This window comes from Notamacropus eugenii, chromosome 5 (assembly GCF_028372415.1).
Source record: "Notamacropus eugenii isolate mMacEug1 chromosome 5, mMacEug1.pri_v2, whole genome shotgun sequence".
NCBI classification, from domain to species: domain Eukaryota; kingdom Metazoa; phylum Chordata; class Mammalia; order Diprotodontia; family Macropodidae; genus Notamacropus; species Notamacropus eugenii.
The window spans coordinates 31,797,773-31,816,599 of record NC_092876.1 but is presented as its reverse complement, the minus strand read 5'-3'; the positions used below and the strand labels follow the sequence as shown (position 1 = coordinate 31,816,599).

At 46.6% G+C, this 18,827-nt stretch overlaps 2 protein-coding genes across 8 annotated transcripts in view; one reads left to right on the top strand and one right to left on the bottom strand.

The window, feature by feature from the left end:
- MAP4K1 (mitogen-activated protein kinase kinase kinase kinase 1) overlaps nt 1-18,338 on the top strand; it is a 20,247-nt gene extending 1,909 nt beyond the window's left edge. For 2 of the 4 annotated variants that reach the window (XM_072608363.1, XM_072608361.1), the window contains exons 2-31: nt 699-756; nt 846-936; nt 1,450-1,514; nt 1,910-1,965; nt 2,432-2,479; nt 2,619-2,661; nt 2,758-2,830; nt 3,099-3,230; nt 3,624-3,686; nt 3,831-3,912; nt 5,501-5,617; nt 11,343-11,421; nt 11,757-11,815; nt 12,150-12,205; nt 12,538-12,582; nt 12,721-12,763; nt 13,002-13,155; nt 14,074-14,153; nt 14,350-14,434; nt 14,737-14,813; nt 14,904-14,964; nt 15,179-15,287; nt 15,379-15,437; nt 15,935-16,038; nt 16,347-16,518; nt 16,852-16,917; nt 17,446-17,535; nt 17,642-17,712; nt 18,031-18,086; nt 18,181-18,338. In XM_072608363.1, the coding sequence (XP_072464464.1) occupies nt 699-756; nt 846-936; nt 1,450-1,514; nt 1,910-1,965; nt 2,432-2,479; nt 2,619-2,661; nt 2,758-2,830; nt 3,099-3,230; nt 3,624-3,686; nt 3,831-3,912; nt 5,501-5,617; nt 11,343-11,421; nt 11,757-11,815; nt 12,150-12,205; nt 12,538-12,582; nt 12,721-12,763; nt 13,002-13,155; nt 14,074-14,153; nt 14,350-14,434; nt 14,737-14,813; nt 14,904-14,964; nt 15,179-15,287; nt 15,379-15,437; nt 15,935-16,038; nt 16,347-16,518; nt 16,852-16,917; nt 17,446-17,535; nt 17,642-17,712; nt 18,031-18,086; nt 18,181-18,250 (2,364 nt within the window). In that variant the 3' untranslated portion in view covers nt 18,251-18,338. Of the gene's footprint in view, nt 1-698; nt 757-845; nt 937-1,449; nt 1,515-1,909; nt 1,966-2,431; nt 2,480-2,618; nt 2,662-2,757; nt 2,831-3,098; nt 3,231-3,623; nt 3,687-3,830; nt 3,913-5,500; nt 5,618-11,342; nt 11,422-11,756; nt 11,816-12,149; nt 12,206-12,537; nt 12,583-12,720; nt 12,764-13,001; nt 13,156-14,073; nt 14,154-14,349; nt 14,435-14,736; nt 14,814-14,903; nt 14,965-15,178; nt 15,288-15,378; nt 15,438-15,934; nt 16,039-16,346; nt 16,519-16,851; nt 16,918-17,445; nt 17,546-17,641; nt 17,713-18,030; nt 18,087-18,180 lie in introns of all 4 variants that reach the window. The other 2 variants (XR_011966913.1, XM_072608362.1) reach the window with 2 other exon arrangements.
- The window catches only part of RYR1 (ryanodine receptor 1), a 93,345-nt gene continuing 89,078 nt past the window's right edge, over nt 14,561-18,827 (bottom strand). For 3 of the 4 annotated variants that reach the window (XM_072608345.1, XM_072608348.1, XM_072608349.1), the window contains 2 exons: nt 16,354-18,827; nt 14,561-14,830 (listed from right to left, as the gene is read on the bottom strand). In XM_072608345.1, the coding sequence (XP_072464446.1) occupies nt 18,732-18,827 (96 nt within the window). In that variant the 3' untranslated portion in view covers nt 14,561-14,830; nt 16,354-18,731. Of the gene's footprint in view, nt 14,831-15,361 lie in introns of all 4 variants that reach the window. The other variant, XM_072608347.1, reaches the window with a different exon arrangement.

Genomic DNA, 18,827 nt, shown 5'->3' with positions numbered 1-18,827 from the left:
AGCTTCCATCCCCCATCCTTCTATTCCTCCCCCCTTCCCTAGGACCTTCAATCCACCTGTCTGGGGGACCAGTCCAGTATTTGGAGTAGAATTCTGAACTTTGCTTCTGAGGTGAAGCAACAGGGAGGAGGCTAAGGAAGATGATGGAGGCCTTTGGAATCCTTTGGTTGTGGAGGTGGAGGGAAGGAAGCATCACCCCAGAGGTTTCCTCCCAGCTCCCAAGGACTTAGTTTAAAATTGCCAATGGCTGCTGGCTGGAAGAAAATTAGATTTACTCTGCCTAGCTCTGGAGGAAAGAACTAGCTTTAAAGGTGGAAGTGAGAGTGAGAAAGATGGATTATCGTTCAATTTGAGGAAGAGCTACCCTAACCATTAGCATTTTTAAAAAATGGAAATGAGCTGTGGGTTGGGGTAGGGAGTTCCCTTTCACTGACTTTGGAGGCTGGATGACCACTGGCTGAGGATGGGGATGGTGGGGAGAGATTTGTGTTTCCAGGAGGGCTTGGGGTAGATGGTCACGGAGGTCAGCTCTCCTGTCCTTCCTTCTATCCCAGGACCTTCTCTTGGGTTTGGGGGCTTTTAGAGGAACTCTGAGTTACCAGGAAGAGGGGACATTTGTACACCATTCTGCTCATTTGTTCCGGGTTTATGTATCTCCTGCTCCCTGCTTCTCCCCCATTACCCCCTCCCTTCCCCAGGCTCGGGACAAGGTGACAGGGGAACTAGCAGCTCTGAAAATGGTGAAGATAGAACCAGGTGAGACTGAGATTTGACATCCCTCCCAACCCTTGACCTTGGGATGTCTAGTGTCCACACACACATTCTGACCCTTTCTCTCCCTTCAGATGATGACCTAACCACCCTCCATCGGGAAATCCTCATTGTTCGGACCTGTCGACACCCCAACATTGTGGCCTACCATGGCAGCTACTTCTGGTCAGGGCCACCCCGACAGCTTCCTGACCCCTCAGACTGGCTGCCCAGCCCCCTAGATCGACTTTCTTACCCCTAGACTGATTATTCAATGCCTCCCCCCCCCCCAATTTCCTAACTCAGACCAACTCTCTAAACCTACAATCAGTTCTTTAATCCTCACCTTCTGCAACATCCCTTTGGATTCCCAGAAAGAATCTCTAACCCTCACACCATATCCTTGGCTCCTGAAAGTGGCCCTATTACCCTTCAGACCAACTTTCCTGATTCCTCTGCTCCCCCACCCCAATTAGGCTCCCAACTGGCCGGATGTTCCCTCTATCTAGTTCCTGGTTTCGCTAAAGCTAAAGAGACTCAGAACTATGGATGGCCAAGGCATTTCTCTGGATAAAGCCCCTAAACTCTTAGCCTCCCTGAGACTGAACCTACTCTGGCTGATTTTATTCCTTCCTCTCCCCCCCACTCCCACCCCATCCCTGCCCTCCTCTCCCTTTCCCTTCACTCCCTCCCCCCCAGGCTTCAGAAGTTATGGATCTGCATGGAATTCTGTGGCGCTGGCTCACTCCAAGATATATACCACAGTAAGGAGGCAGAAGGGGGGGGGGGTACCCTCCCCAGGTGGAGAAGCAGCCTACTACTGACCTTCCTGGCTTCCTTTAATCCCAACTAAAATCTCACCTTCCACAATCTACAGGAAGCCTTCCCCACCCCATCCCCCCTTCATTCTTGTGCTATTTCAGTACTATTCAGTCCAGATTGGAAGCTCTTTGAGAACAGATACTTATCTCTTTTTGTATCCTCAGTACTTAACACAGTGCCTCTCTTGTAATAGGCGATTAATATATGTTTACTGATTGATTGATTAACTCTGCTCCCTTCCCCTTCCCATCCCTTTCTCCTCTTTCATTCTATCTTTGCCTGAGTGGTGACTCAGCCCCCTGACCCCTGGGGTGGGGGTGGGGGGGATCTGTTGCAGTGACTGGCCCTCTCTCTGAGCTTCAGATTGGCTACATCTGCAGAGAAGTACTCCAGGTGAGGATGACACTTTTTTGATCCCCTCTCCCTCTTCTCCCTCTCCTTTCCCCTTCCCTTCTCTTTGTTTTTATTTTGTATACAGTTTGTTGTATTGGGGGCTCAAGTTCTGCCTCTGGCACCCATTGGCAAGAGCCTTAACCTCTCCATGCTCTAGGAAATTTAAAAAAATTTATTTTTAGCATTCATTTTACAAATTTTTTTGAGTTCCAAATTCTTTTCCTCCTGGCCCCTCTTCCACCTATTGAGAAGGCAGGCAATATGCTATCAGACATGTGAATGCCCCCAATTCCCAAAACTGCAGCCTCCTGATCCCCTGATCCAACCTCCTTTTTCCTCTAATCCCAAATCTCCTAATACCTCCTATCTCAGCAAACTTCCCTGACCTCCCAAAAGGAGGTGCAGGGGAAGAAATTCCGGTTGACCCCAGTTCTTCTCTCTCTCCTATTCCCCTTGTTTTCCCTAGGGTCTGGCCTACCTGCACAACCAGGGCAAGATTCACAGAGACATCAAGGTGCTTTGGGGGTGCCAGGGAGAGGGCTTTGGGAGGCCTGTGGGAAGGGAGGAAGAGAGTCTCGGTTGAGTTTAGTGGCACAAAGCTGGCATTTAATAAATGTTTGATTTTTCTCTCCTGTGCCCCTTCCCCAATCCAGGGAGCAAATATTCTCATCAATGACAATGGAGAAGTTAAACTTGGTGAGTAGGGCTGGGAGAGCTCAATGGAATGCAGTGGGAAAGGATCTGGGGAGGCAGAGGACCTGAAGCAACTTAACATTTTTCCCTTCTCTCCAGCTGACTTTGGCATCTCAGCCCAAATAGGGGCCACCCTGGCTCGACGTCTCTCTTTCATTGGGACACCTTACTGGTGAGGAGTTTAGGACAAGATCGGGGCAGGGGGGTGGTGAGGGCTGATGGCTCTGGGAATTCTGCAGGCATCTGGCTTTGAGTCTACCCAGGTCTCTTGTGTTGTAGGCCTGTCCCACCTAATTCTGCTTGTCTCTGCCTTTTCACTTTGTGTCATCCTGTCTTTAAAAGGCACCTTGTGTTTTTGAAGCTATCTCTGTATCTCTGAGTCTTCCCTCTGTCTCTGACAGTCTCTGTGTCCTTGCCCCCCCCATTCCCCCCCACCCCAGGATGGCCCCTGAAGTGGCTGCTGTGGAGTTCAAGGGAGGGTACACAGAGCTTTGTGATATCTGGTCTGTGGGGATCACAGCAATTGAAATGGCTGAGCTACAGCCTCCGATGTTTGATGTTCACCCTCTCAGGTATGCCTCTGCCCCTGAGACATGCCCATGCTCAGCCTATGAGCTATCTCCTGACCCCTGACCAGCCCCTAGGAGCCTTTCTGTGCTCAGACCTTGAGATATACCCACCCTTGGCCTCAGAACTTAGGAGCCTTCATGTTATCTCTGGGAGCCCTTACACTAAGTTTCTCAGAGGCCCCATGCTTAGACCTGAGACCTCCCATCTTCAGCTCTAGGGACCCCCATTTGAACTCAGAATACCCTAGTCCCAATCCTCTAGGAACCCCCTCCCTATTCTAACCCTTGGACTGGCCCCCCCCCCCCCACCAGTGGCTTTAGGAGAGGAAGTTAAAGAGGAAGGAGATACCCAGTAGTGGGGTCCTGAACCCCCTCTTATCTTTTCATCTGTCCTAGAGTGCTTTTCCTTATGACCAAAAGTGGATACCAGCCCCCCAGACTGAAGGAGAAAGGACGATGGTGAGGGGGAGATCCTGGGCCTGGGGAGGGCATTGGTGGTTTGGGGTGGGTAGGGGGAACTTCAAGCTGGGACCTGGGAACTAGGGTGTTTCTCTGCTCCCTAGAGCATCTTTGACAGACAGCCCTTGTCCTTTACCCTTGCAGGTCAGCTGCCTTCCACAACTTTGTCAAAGTCACTCTCACCAAGAATCCTAAGAAACGGCCCAGTGCTGCCAAGATGCTCAATGTGAGATGTGTGCCCTTCAATACCCACAGTCTAGTCCCCTAAATCCCTGCCTCAAAACAACTAGGCAACACCAGAAGAAGTGGACAGATATTTTCAATTCAATTTAGTTTAGCATAGCTGAGGATGACAATTTATCCCTGCCCACCCGCAGCTGCTATCCTACAGGAGAGCTGCAATACATATACAGGGCTGGAGTTTAGGAGTCAAATTAATGCTAACTATCTAGATCTGGGATCCATTCTCTGTTTAAAGGGGATGATTGAACACATGTGAGTAGATGAGACAGCCAAGAGGAATAGTATAGAGAAAGCAGAGAAGAGAATCTAGGACAGAGCCTTGCTTTGTGAGTAGGAGAGGGCTGCTCCAAAAGAGGAAACTGAGGCTGAATAGTCAGAGAAGCACAAGAAGGACGAAGATAGAATGTTATAATGGAAGTCAAGGCACGGCCTATGAGTGCCCAAGTATTGCAGAGGTCAGGAGAAATGAGGACTGAAAAAGGCCACTGGAATTTAGCAATGAAGAGATTGTTAGTGCCCAAAGACAGGGCAGTACGTAAAATTTTGGCTGCGTAACAGAAATGACCAAAGGTGGGATGGCTTATCTCACTGGAGGTCTTCAAAGTAGGCTGGATGACCATTTGTTGGAGATACTTTAGGAGAAATGCCTTTGATGGTCCTTTTGGTGCTAGAATCCTATAGAAGGAGAGAGACTAACAATTATATACGTGAAAATTATATATAAGAAAAGTCTTGATTTTTACACACTCATTATTAAGCAGACAGGGAGACTGTGAAAGGGAGATGATGGCTATACTCAGAAAATCTTCTGACAAAATTTCTTTGGAAGATAGAGACAAGAAATAAAAGAAATCCTAAGTTTCTTGTTTCTTCTCAAGGACCTTCAGAAAATTAGAGTAAGGTGAGAGAAGACTGGAAATGTAGTCAGGTCATGAGGACTATTTTCTCTGGAGGTAATGGTGAGCCACTGGAATTTGCTGAGTAGGAGCATGACATAGACTTGTACTTTAGAAAAACTCACCTCGTTACCTGAGTGGAGGAGGTTGGAGTGGGAAGAGAATTGGGGCATGGAGATGGGTTAGAAGGCTATTACAAATAGTCCAGGTGTGAGGTGATGTTTGCATTAGGGTTCTTGATTGTGTGATCAGAGAGAAGATATATTGGATATATTGGAGAGATGTGAAGGTAGACATGGCTAGGTTTGGCAGTGGATTAGATGTGTGGGGCAAATGAGATTAAGGAGTCCAGGATGACATCACTGCTCCCTCTCAAGACCCAGGGAAGTCTGTAGCCAGAATCCCTCCACATGGCCTTCCCAGGGAATCCTCCCTGCCCAGAACTCTTGCCCTCTGGGTCTCCTAACTCCCCACCATGGGCTTCTTCCAGGTTCCCCAACTATTCCCTGTCAGTTACCCTTCCCTAAGTCATTTCTGATACCCAGTGAGAGATGATGCCCTGACCTTTGTGGAGGAAGACTTTCCTTACACAGACTTCTACATGCAGAACCCCAGTCCCAGCATTCTCAACCCCCTTTTCACATTCTAACCTTGACCCTTCCCCTCTGCCCCTAGCACCAGTTGGTGTCCCAACCAGGATTGTCACGGAGCCTGACTCTGGAATTGTTGGAGAAACTGAGAAACCCTGGGAAGACCCCTCTGGGGGCTGAGAGTGAGGAAGAAGAACCTGAGGTGAGAAGGGTACCAGGCATAGGCATGGGTGAATGGGAAGTATCAACTACTTTATTCAGGGAGATGCTACTGTAACGCCTGCTTCAAATGTTTGCTCCTCCCATGGAGACCACAGTATTGCCTTAAGTGGGAATAGAATGTTTGGGATTCAAGTCTGACATTTCAGAAAACTCTGGAATGATTTACATAAACTAATGAAATCAAACTGAGCAGAACCAGGAGAACATTGTACACAGTAACAGTAATATTGTAAGACTTAGTTTTTCCTCACCAATACGACGATCTCAGACAGTTTCATAGGACTTATGGTGAAAAATGCTATCCACCTCCAGAGAAAGACTCTGAATGCAGATTGAAGCATACTTTTCAAAAACTTTATATATAAATGTTATATATGTGTAGACACACACGTGTGTATGTGTGTATGTGCGTGTGTGTGTATATAAACTTTATACATAGAATTAGTTTGACATTTGTCTAACCTCACCCTACCTCCACAGCCTCAGCATCCAAAGCTCCAGGTTTTCTCATACTTCTCCCTCCAGTTTAAGCCCTGCTAATCATCTTCCTACACCAGTTCCCCTCATGTTTCTTTCCTTGTTTAAGGCTTTCCATTCTATCAATCAGTGTCCATTTTGGATTGTCCTTCTATCCTTCAAAAAGGTCTCTGGGTTCAGCCCAACCTCCAGAGCTCTCCCCCTCTTACCCAGCTTTTCTGAGCTTCTCCATCTTTCCATGGTGAGCCTCTCTCTCTGGCCCTGGATTCTTTCCCAATTTGGTCTGCACGATAAAGAAGCCACCCCAGCTTCCTTAGTTGACATTTCCATGCAATGAATGTATGCCCACTTGTTGGAGAGGTAGATTGGACCACTGAGATCTCCTCCAGCTTTGAGATTCTGGGATAACCGGAGTTGGAGGTTGGGGTGAGGGAGAAAGAGAGGGAAAGATCAAAGACACCTCAAAGATGAGCCTTAGGGGCTAGGTTCACTCAGAAGAAGGAAGTAAGGAAGTTTGGAGGTCCTGGTCTGTTTGAGGAGTAGGGCTGGGGCCAGGAAGCTGATGAATTCCATTTTGCATGTGTATGAGGTGTCAGCAGAACACTCTCCAGATACTTAGAGATATGGGACTGGAAATACGAATATTTGCGGACTGCTGCTAGGCATATTTGTGTGTTTAGGTTTTCCTCCACCCTATCTCTTTATTGTTGTTGTTTTTAATGTTTTATTTTTTTCCAATTACATGTAAAAACAATTTTTACATATGTGCTTTTTAAAAAAATATTGAGTTCCAAATTCTCTCCCTCCCTTCCTTCCCTTCTCCCTCATTGAGAAGGCAAGTAATTTAATATAGGTTATACATGTGCAGTCATGCAAACATATTTTCATATTAGTCATATTGTAAAAGAAAACACAGACTGAAAAAAAATCCCAAGAAAAATAAAATTTTAAAAAAAGTCTGCTTCAATCTGCATTCAGAGTCCATCAGTTCTTTCTCTGGAGGTAGGTAGCACTTTTCACCATAAGGCCTTTGGAATTGTCTTATATCATTATATTGGGGAGAATGGCTAAAGCTTTCACAATTCATCATTATTATGATGTTGGTGTTACTGTGTATAATGTTCTCTTGGTTGTGCTCACTTTGATTTGCATCAGTTCATGTAAATTTTTCCAGGTCATTTCTTATAGCATAATAGTATTCTGTCACCATCATATATCACAACTTGTTCAGCCATTTCCCAATTTATGGGTAGCCACTCAATTTCAAATTCTTTGCCACCACAAGAAGAGTTGCTATACATATTTTTGTACATATAGGTTCTTTTCCTTTTTAAAAAAAATTTTTTTTGGAATAGAAACCTATTAGTGGTATTTCTTGGTTAAAGTATATGCACAGTTTTATAGCTCTTTGGGTGTAGTTCCAAATTGCCATCCATAATGGTTGGATTGGTACAAAACTCCACCAACAGTGCATTAATGTTCTAATTTTTCCACATCCCATTCAACATTTGTCATTTTCCTTTTCTGTCATATTAGCTAATCTGAAAGGTGTAAGGTAGTACCTCAGAATTGTTTTAATTTGCATTTCTCTAATCAATAGTAATTTAGAACATTTTTTCATATGACTATAGGTAGCTTTGATTTTTTTAGCTGAAAACCTCCTGTTCATATCCTTTGATCATTTATCATTTAGAGAATGATTTGTATTCTTATAAATTTGACTCAATTCTCTATATATTTAAGAAATGAGGTCATTGTCAGAGAAGCTTGCTGTAAATCCCCCTTTATCTCCTCCCCCAGCAGTTTTTGGCTTTCTTTCTAACCCTGGCTGCATTGGTTTTGTTTGTGCAAGACCTTTTTAATTTAATGTAATCAGAATTATCCATTTTACATCCCATAATACTCTCTATCTCTTCTTTGGTTATAAATTTTCCCCTTATTCATAGATCTGACAGGTAAACTATTCCATGCTCCCCAACTTGTTTATGTCCAAATCATGTAATGTACATGTAAACTGCTTCTGTTTAATTTGTGAGTTCATCCCATTCACAGTTAAGATTATTAAATGTATTTCCCTCTGTCCTACTTTCCCTCCTTGTTTATTTTTCTCTCTCTCCTTTTACCCTTTCCCTCTTCAAAAATGTTTTGCTTCTTACTACTGCCTTCCTCAATCTGCCCTCCATTCTCTTAGTCCTACCCTCCTCTCCTACTTCTCTGTGGGGAAAGATAGATTTCTATTCCCAAATGAGTATGGATGTCATTCCCTCCTCTTTGAACCAATTCCAATGAGAATAAAGTTCAAGGCTTACTTGCTACCCCCCTTTCCTGATGCTCCCTTCAACTGTTAAAGTTCTTTTGTGTCTCTTTTATGTGAGAAAATTTACCCCATTCTACCTCTCCCTTCTTCCTTCTTCTAGTGCATCCCTTTTTCTCACACCTTAATTTTATTTTTTGGATAGTCAACTTACACCTGTGCCCTCCTTTTAACTGCCCTAATAATGATAAAGTTCTGAGGAGCTCAAAGTATCATATTCCATGTAGGAATGTAAACAGTTTAATCTTATCGAATGTCTTATGCTTTCCTGTTTTGTTCTTCTCTTGAGTCTTGCATTTGAAAGTCAGATTTTCTATTCAGCTCTGGTCTTTTCATCAAGAATGTTTGAAAATCCTTTTTTTACCCCCTGGAGGATTATACTCAGTTTTTCTGGGTAGGTGGTTCTTGGTTATAATCTTAGCTCTTTTGCCTTCTGGAATATCATATAATAAGCCTTCTGATCCTTTGATATAGAAGTTGCTAAATCTTATGACTGTGGCTCCACGATATTTGAATTGTTTCTGTCTGGCTCTTTGCAATATTTTTTCTCTTTGACCTGGGAGCTCTGGGATTTGGCTATAACATTACTAGGAGTTTTTGTTTTGGGATCTCTTTCAGGAAGTAATGGGTGGACTCTTTCAATTTCTATTTTACCCTCTGGCTCTAGGATATTGGGGTAGTTTTCTTTGATAATTTCTTGAACTATGATGTCTAGGCTCTTTTAAAAAATTAAAAAATTTTCCCTCAAATTTATTAATTTATTTGTTTTCAGTTTTCAACAGTCACTTCCGTAAGTTCCAAATTTTCTCCCCCTTCCTCCCTAGGATGGCATGCAGTCTTATATAAGTCTAGGTTGTTTTTTTTTTTTTTTTATCCTGGCTTTCAGGTAGTCCAATAATTCTTAAATTATCTCTCTTTGATCTATTTTCCAGGTCAGTTTTTTTTCCAGTGAGGTATTTCATATTTTCTTCTATTTAAAAAAAAAATTTCTTTGTTTTATTGTTTCTTGATGTCTCATGGAGCCATTAGCTTTCACTTGCCCAATTCTAATTTTTAAGAAGTTATTTTCTTCAGTGAGCTTTTGTGCCTACTTTTTCATTTGGCCAATTCAACTTCTTAAGGAGTCTTTTCCTCAGTGAATTTCTGTACCTCTCATTTTTCATTTGGTCAATTTTGCTTTTTAATGAATTCTCTTCTTCAGTAAATGTTTGTACATCTTTCTGTGTATCTTTTTTTATTTGGTCAATTTTGCTTTTCAGTGGATTTTTGTGCCTCATTTGGCCTATTCTTTTTTTCAAGGTATTATTTTCTTCAGTATTTTTTGGATGTCTCCTTTACTAAGCTGTTATCACTTTTCCCCATGATTTTCTTGCATCACTCTCATTTCTTTTCCCAATTTTTACTTGTACAAGGTCCCCTGTAATCTCCTTCTGACCAATTGTCTGACTCCCTTACTTTCTGTGGACTGAGAGCTTCTAAAGCCACTGCCTCTGGTTCAGTTGCCCATAAGTCCTACTGCTGGCTTGCAGGGGTGCAGCCCATGCTGGTATAGACTGTACTCAGAACTCTCACCTTAGTGAAACAAACCTTTCTTGTTGACCTTCTAAGTTGTCTTGGACTGGAAAATTATTTCACCCTATCACTTTGTGGGTTCTGTTGCTCTAGAATTTGTTTTGAGGCATTATTTTAACACTGTTTGGAGGGGAATTTAAGAGAACTCAGGCAAGTGCCTGCCTTTACTCTGCCATCTTGGCTCCACCTCTCTCTTAAGCTCTTTGTTGACCAGAGCCAAAGACTATTCATGTTTTTAAAACTTACTGTACAATTCCACATTGCCTTCTGAAAAAGTTTGAATTGATTCAGGGCTATACTAGTAATACACAATAATACCTATTTAACTGTATCCCCACAATCATCAAGTCATATCATCTTTTATTATCTTTGCCAATTGTATGGGGGTCAGATGGAATAAAAGAATTATTTTAATTTGTACTTCTTTAATTATTAGAGATTGCAAATATTTTTTCACATGATTGTTGATAATTTGTGTTTCTTATTTTGGGAACTTCCTTTTCATATTTTTTGATTACTTATCTGTGGGAGAATGGCATTTACTCTTATCCAAAATCTAGAAGAAACTGACACATTTATATCAGACTTTTTCATAAATGTTTAACAACAATGAAAAAAATTTGCCCAGTTTGTCTCTTTCCTTATTTTGTATTCATTGCTTTTCATTTGGCAAAAGCTTCTTATTTTTATATCATCAGATTAATTTATTTTGTCTTTAATTTTCTCAAAAGCTATGGCTAAGAATGATTAAGAATGACCAGTTAACTCTTTCCACAATCATGACAGATTATCTCCATTTTTCAAGTAGAAAGTTCAGAAAGGGGGAGGTCCACACAGATAATAAATGTGACATAGAGCACTTGAACTCAGATCCAGTGGGGTATAGTGAATAATGTATCTGGGAATCAAATTCAATCAGGAACAGTTCAAGCCTCAGCTTTGCCACTCACTTTTCTCAGCCAGCAGCTTTTCTCAGAGATTCAGTTTTCCTTTCTGTAAAAAGAAGGCGTGGGATTAGACAATCTCCAAGGGTCCTTCCAGGTCTGAGCCCTCTCACCTGACTCTTTCTTCTTATGATCTTATTTCCAATTCATTGTTCTTTCATGATAAGAGCATTTGTGTCCTATCTGTCCCCTGCTCCAGATTTTTGCCTTCCCCTCCTCTAGTTGTCTTCTTTCCTGGATATATCCATAAAGGACAAACATCCATGAAGGTGAGGACTGCCTGCTTCAGTAGTCCCATGGCCATGACCTCCACCTCAGTGGCCACCCTGGGGCTGCTTGATTGGCTTGAGCGGGGTGGCATTGGCTCCTGTCCCTCCACCTTGTCTTCCTCTCCACAGCAGCCTCCTGCAGTTCCTCGGAGGATCCATTCCACTCACCGAACTGGCTCATTGGGCATCTCCAGCCTGGACTCTGGTCGTGAGTATAGAGAACTCTTGAGGCCCAACCTCCCCAACCTGGACCATTTAAACCTTGAAATGCTCAAATTCTGACTCCCAGTAACTCCAGACACCAGAGTCTAATCCCCTAAATTATTTTTTATTCATCCCCTAAATTCTTATCCTTTTTACCTGAAGCCTAGAAACCACAGCCCTATGTCATGTCCTGCCACAAACTCCACCACCCAGCCAGAAACCTAAGATCCTACAAATGGGCAGTCAGAATCCCATGCCCAACCCCATCCCCCATTTCATCCCAACTTCCTGAGAGTCCTGGGTCTACTCACTCCCTCATAAATGTCACCCCTTTATCAGGACAGCACATGAAATTCAGACCACTGTGTTCAAAGAAGCTTGGATCTCAAACTGACAATGTGAGGATGCCCCTCCCCCTCCCCCAGTACTCCAGCCACTTTCTCCTTCTCTGGCTGCCTTCTCTACCCCTAGGCTTTTACCTTTCCCAGAGTCCTTTCTGCAAGATTTCTTTCCTGTCCTCTCCTTTCTCTTGGGAAACTCTCCATCCTCTTTACCTACTAATCTCCCTTTCCCCCAATTAATCAGTCATTCAAAAAGCAGTGAAGTGCTTATTATGGCCTGGGCATCATGCTAGGTGCTGGGGATATGAAAGTAAAAGGGAAACCATTATTGCCTGTCCTCAAAGAACTTAAGTGTCTAACAGGGGAAAACCCATCATTCTTCCTCTCCCAGGCTTCTGGCCAGACCCCTGACCGTAGGAGCTGGGACAGCATCCCCAGGAGCACCAGGTAGGCAGACTTTGGGGAGGGTGTGGAAGGAGGAATGGAGGGAGACTTAGAGGAGCCAGGAGAGATGGAGGGTTGGGGGGAGATGACAAAGAGACTTGAAGAAAAAAAAAGGGACAGAGAAGGGACTAGGGTATAACAAGACCCTGGGGGAGATGGATTGAGAAGACAGAGAGACTGGGAAGGTCAGAGAGAGGGATGGGATAAGAGAGAGACTGGGAGGGACTGGACAAGTTAAAGAGAGGCTGGGACTGAGGAGATAGACAAGAACAGAGAAACAGCTGGAGGGAAGGAGAATTTCTGGGAGGTTCAGCTTTTGCTCTTTTCTTTTTCAGAGAACAGTCTGATGACTCAGAAAATGATTATGATGATGTGGACATGTGAGCCAACCTTAGCCCTGCTAGGCACCTTCCCTATTATCCCAGACTCCAACACTCCCGATCTCTTAGTCCCCAATTCCCTGAGCCCCCAAAGACAAACTGATACTAAATTACCCTCATGTTAAATTCCTATTTCAGCCCAACCCCTGCAGTGGATGTTCCTCCCCCGCTACCCCCCAAGGTGAGACCATGGGGACACATGGGAGCTGGGATTCCGGGGCCTAGGTGCCATTTATCAAAATCCCCCTAAGGACTAGTGACTGGAATGAGGGGGTCCTCAAGGGATTGGGACCCAGGATGATGGGGTTTCCTAGTGGATACTGGGATCCCTCCACTTGATTCAGTTCCCAGAGGGAAACTGAAAAGGAAGAGAATTCTAGCAATATCTTACTGGTCTGCCCTCCTGCCTCTCCTTGCAGTCCAAAATGCGGACCCCATCAGATGAAGGTTCTGGAGATGATGGGAGGCTGAGCCCTGGGGTCTTGGTTCGATGCTCTAGTGGACCTCCTCCCCGTATACCCCGCCCAGGGCCCCCTCTGGCACCCCGAAGTCCTCACCTTTCTGCTCGATCAGGTAACTGGGGTGGGGTGGAATATTAAATTAGGGGAAGGAGCTTCCCATCTGGGAATGTGGATACCTGGCAGTGATGAAACAACAGACGTTGTACCCAGGAGGCAGGAGACCCCTGGGTTTGACCCTCAAACTGGGACGCCTACCAGCCATGTGATCATGACCAAATCATTTAACCTATCTGATCCTTATCTTCATCTGTTTTCTCTTCTGCCAAATGCAGCTAACAGCTGGAGTTCTTACCTCCCAGGATTACTCTTGTGAGCACCTGTTACTTCTAGAATCAAATACAGATGCCTTTGACCTTTAAAGCCCTTCACTGCCTGGCTCCATCCTGTTTTTCCAGGCGTATTATACTTTCACACTGTTTGTAGACTAGCCAAGCTGGCTCATATTCCATCATCGCTTGTATCCATGCCTTAGTACCATCTCCCCAGCTCCTGGCCCCCAGCATGTGTGCCTGCACACACACACACACACACACACACACACACACACACACACACACACACACACACACACACACACACTTCCTCATTTAGACTTCCCAGTGGCATTTAAAGGTCAGCTCAGGCACTACTTTCTACATGAAGCTTTTCCTTATTCCCCCCCCAGAATCTGGTCTCTCTCCTGCCAAATTATCTTTTATTTTCCCGTTGTAGCACTTCCTTTCCCCATGATAGAAAGTCTTACGGTAGGAACAGTTTCTTTTTTTCTCTTCCTATCCCCAGTGTCTGCTTTGGAGTAGGTGCTTCATAAATGTTTGTTGACTGAGCAAAATGAGATAACATATATAAAACACTTTGCTGACTTTTAAAGTGCTATTTTAAATCTTACTATTACTATTATGAAATAATGTGTGTAAAACTTTTTACAGCCCTGAAAGTGCTACCTAAATACCAGGGATTATTATCTTTTCAGATCCCTCCCTCTGGACCCCAGGCCCCTCAGGGTCCAACCAGCCTCCCATTTTGCCCCCCAAGAAAGAGAAAAGGAAAAAGGTGAGGATCCCTGAAACCTATGACTTGGGGGATGGGGAGGGACTGAATCAGAGGAGTACCTTGTCTGGAATGACTGGGTTTAGGAAATCTGTGTCCTCAATTGCACCACACATTTAGGGGTGGTGGGAGGAGGAGGTTTCTCTGTTCTTTACCTCCCAGAGTCCTTATGACTGGGTCTGCTCCTCACTGTGCCTAGGACTGTGCTCTCCTGGTGAAAGTATTCAATGGCTGTCCCCTCCACACCAGCAGTACTGCTTCCTGGACACACCCCACAACCAAGGGTGAGGGCACCAGGGTGGGGTTGGTGGTGGGCAGAGGGTTTGGCAGTGGGCAAGGAAAGAGAATCCTGGATTCCTACAATGTCAGAATCATAGATGTCAGCACCAGGAAGGGCCCTTAAAGACCTGTTAGTGCAAACTTTTTACTTTACACTTTACTAGAGTGAGAGGAACTTGCTTAAAGCCACACAGAGAGAGTGAGGGCCAGAGCAAGGGTAGGGTTGGGATGGGGGAGGGGGAGAGAGTTGAGCCCTGGCCATGAAGAATCTCAAGGATGTCTCTCTCTTTTTTTCCTGCTTGATCAGACCAGCACTTGCTCTTGGGGGCTGAGGAGGGCATCTTCATCTTGAACCGAAGTGACCAGGAGGCCATGTTGGAGATGGTGAGTATGGGAGGGTCCTGGTGAAGAGGACAATGGATGAGATAAGGACAAATTAAAGACTTTTCTCTTCTTTCCCTCCTCTTTCCTCAGCTTTTCCCCAGCCGGACAACTTGGGTTTACTGTATCAACAATGTCCTAATGTCCCTGTCAGGTATATTGGGATGGGGGGACAGGAGGGTAAAGAGAATGTGATGGGGATTCCAGTTGAAAGGAGGAGATAGGCAGCAGACTTGGAGATGTAAGAGAGATGGGGGCTTGAGAGAGCCAGAGGGAATGAGGCAATAAGGAAGAATGAGGGGAATCCTTTAGAGGGATCTGATGGAAGACGGTATCCTCCAGGTCCTTACTCTCATTTTCTCTCCCAGGAAAGACCCCTCACCTATACTCACATAGCCTCTTGGGACTGCTGGATCGAAAGGAGACAAGAACAGGGGGACCCATTGCCCATATCACTCCCCACCGTCTGCTGCCCAGGTCTCCACATCGTCCCAACATCACTCTGAACACCCCCCCCTTCTCCCAGAAGACCCTCCCTACTCTCACCCTACCTCCCCTACTTCCTCAGGAAGAATGTGGTATCCACCAAAATCCAGGACACTCGGGGTTGCCGTGCCTGCTGTGTGGGTGAGTGAACCCTAAACTTAGGACAGGTTCTCAGGATGCTAGTTGAGAGGAGATAGTTGAGAGTTCTAGTCACCATGATGGTAGTAACTCTATACCTCAGTGGGGGGGAGGGCTCAGGGACTGAGGCTTGGAATTCCTTGGGGAACCCACTTGGGGTGGGGTAGAATGTCTTAGGGATTCCATAGCTATAGGATGGCACAAGGAGACTCAGGGTGCTCATTGAGGAAGGGACTGAACGTTGCATTTGCATGAGATGATTGGGGGTCTGGTCGGTGTCCTGAGGTATCCCTGAGGGAAGCCTCTCCGAGGGAACTGAGTAGGGAATGATCGTGGGCACGGAGATTGCAGAATGTCTGTGTTGGGGTGACTGGGGATCCTATTAGAGGAGTCTCAGCTGGAGGAGGCCTCTCTTGGGTTAGCGGAGGATGTCTCAGGGCCCTAGTGTCACGGGTGACCCAGCGTCTGGTCTGGGCGTGACCTGGCACCCCCCTCTGCAGCGGAGAGCCCCAGTTCTGGGGGGCCGTATTTGTGCGCTGCGATGGAGGCTGCCGCGATCCTACTCCAGTGGTATCCGCCCATGGAGAAGTTCATGCTCATCAGGGTATCTGGGCCCTAGAGGGGCGATTCTGGGGCCGGGGGTGGGAGCCCCACCTGTCTTCTGTCCGCTAGTCCGGGGCCAGTGTTGTGAGCTCCGCCCACTGCTGCCTAAACCACGCCCCATCCAAAGTCCGCGCCCCTATTGGCCGGGGAGTGGAGATCCTGTCCCTTTCACTGGTTAGACCAGCAAAGCCTCTCTCCACGAGGTGGGGTTCGGGCCGCCCAGCCTCCCGGTAGTCCCGCCCCGTCTCGGGTGTGCATTGCCATTGGTCGATGGCTGGAAGCCACGCCCCTCTCCCTCCCTCAATGCAGCAGGTACCTTTCCCGCTGCCGTCCCCGCTGCGAGTGTTTTCGTTGCTGGCGGCGCCTGGGCCTGAACTCCCGTCGGTGTGCGTGGGCGTGAGCCCTGGGCCTGCGGGCTCCGTGAGCTTCCACAACGTCCGGCTTGGCCCCCTCTCCAGCTGGTTTGGGACCACAGGAGGCAGTAAGGAGCGGCCCAGAAGATGTGGCCTCTGGGAAGGGGGTGGGACCTCAGAGAAGGGGTGGGGACTGGAGAGGGGCGGGGCCTCCGAGAAGGGGTGGGGACTGGCGAGAGGGGCGGGGCCTCAGAAAGGGGACGGGATTAAGAGGGGTGGTACCTTAGGAGGGGCGGGGCCTGATGTGGGGGCGGGTCCTCAGAGAAGGAACCGGGCAGGGTGGGCCTTAGAAAATGGAGGGGGTCTTATAGAAGAGGTGGGATTTGAGGGAGGAGTGGGACCTCAGAGTAGGGGCGGGGCCTGGCTGGTGCTTAAGAGCCCTCTTTCATCCCCACTTCTAGCACAGAGTGAAGGTCCGGTGCAGGTGACCCAGCTGGCAGAGGACTTGGTCTTGGTGCTGCTAAATGGTTAATGGGGCCCCCTGGGGATTCCCAACCCCTTCCACCTCCTTCCCTACAACCCACTGAAAACGGGTGTTTCCCCCCTTTAAACTCCAGACTTCTTTCTTCCCGCACCTCGAGGAACTTCTCAAGACCGGTTTCTGTTCTCTCCAACCCCTAAGAAACCCAGGATCCCGAGGACTCCCCCAGTACACCCGAGACCTCCCCAGCCCCTTCCTGCCTCCTTCTAGCAACATCTGGCTTCCTCTTGACCCCTTGGATAATCCTCTAAAACATCTTCAGCCCCTTGAAAACTGATCCCCCAGGGCATCTCTCCAGTTGACCCTACTTTCTCTAGACCATCTAACAACCTCCAGGACCTCTCAACTGTTCTGTAATTGTCTCTGACATTTTCCCTCAGACTCCTCTCTATTCCCTGAGCCTATCCAGAACCTCATTGTCACTCCTAGAACCCCTTATACGTTCCCCCAAAGTCCTCCTCTCTATTCCTTCTCAACCCCAACCTCATGACTTTTTTCTTTCTTATCCCTGAAGGGAGCCTGAAGCTGGTGACTAGGGAGGGGACCCCGGTTCGAGGGCTGAGGGCCCCAGAGCTCCCCCTCAGTGAGTCAGTGGAGGCTGTAGGTATGTAGAGGTGAGGGAGCATATGGAGATGAGGCTTAGAGCTTTCTGGGAGTGAGTGCCTCATTGGTGGGTGCTAACCAAAACCCTTTCCCCTTTACCCCTTCAGCCCTGGTTGGCGGCCGGATCCAGGTCTTCTGGAAACATGGTGTGCAGGTGTGGGCTTTGGGCTCTGATCAGGTGAGATTCCAGAGCCTTGATACTCTCAACTCTCCTGACCACCTTGCTCAGCTGCCAGCACTCCCATCTATTCCCAGTCCAATATCTTCTTCCCCAGAGAGAGTCACAAGGCCTGAGTTCTAGTTCTGACTTTGCTTCTGGTGCACTGTGACCTTGGGCAAGTGCCTTCCCCTCTTTAACCCTCAGTTTCCCCATCTGTGAAATATGCGTGTATGTCTGTGTGTGTGTGTGTGTGTTTGGACCAGGGGATGTCTAAAGGACCTTGTGCAGGATTTGAAATGTGTGCGAGGTGCATTGACCAATTTTCTCCTTACACAGCTTCTTCAGGAACTAAGAGACCCTTCTCTTACCTTTCGCCTGCTGGGGTCTCCAAGGTGAGAAGGTGGACAGGAGGGAGGTTGGGCTGAGGGCAATCCTGGGAGGATATTCCTAATGTTCAACCTGTACATGTATCCCTACCTTGACTAGGCCTGTGGTGGTGGAGACTCGACCTGCCAATGACCCCAATGCCCCTAGCAACCTGTACATTCAAGAATGAAGCCTGAAGCTGGCTGACTCAAAACTGAGAACTTTGTCATCATTCCAGATACATGACTGTCTCAAATAAATGTGATCCTTCACCCTTACTTCCTTCTTGTGTCTGCTTATCTACTTGGGAGAAATGATCACAGTGATTCCAGTCCTTCCCCCTTCATCTCTGTGATCACAAGGCTATTAGATCCTAGGGGTCTTGGAGTCTGTATTTTGGGTTTCTGAGGCCCCGGTTTTTAGATTCTATGATTCTAAAATCTACAATTTGAAGAATTTCTAAATAACCCCAGCTCATCTCCAATCTCCTGTCCAAGAATGCTTCCAAATCACCCCCAACTCATGGAACTGCAGAAGAAACCCTTTATTCCAGAGGGGCCCTTTTCCCATGGGATATATTGCACTGAGGGGAGCTGAGCCCCAGGATAGGGGATCCCCAAAGTGGCATAAGGCACTTGAGGTGAGAGGAAATAAAGGGGAGCCTCGGTTTCTCAGGCCAGCTGGTCTTCATATTGTTTTCGGAAACAATCACCAGCTGGGAAGAAATCCCAGCAACGTTCCTGGTACATCTTCCAGACATATGACTC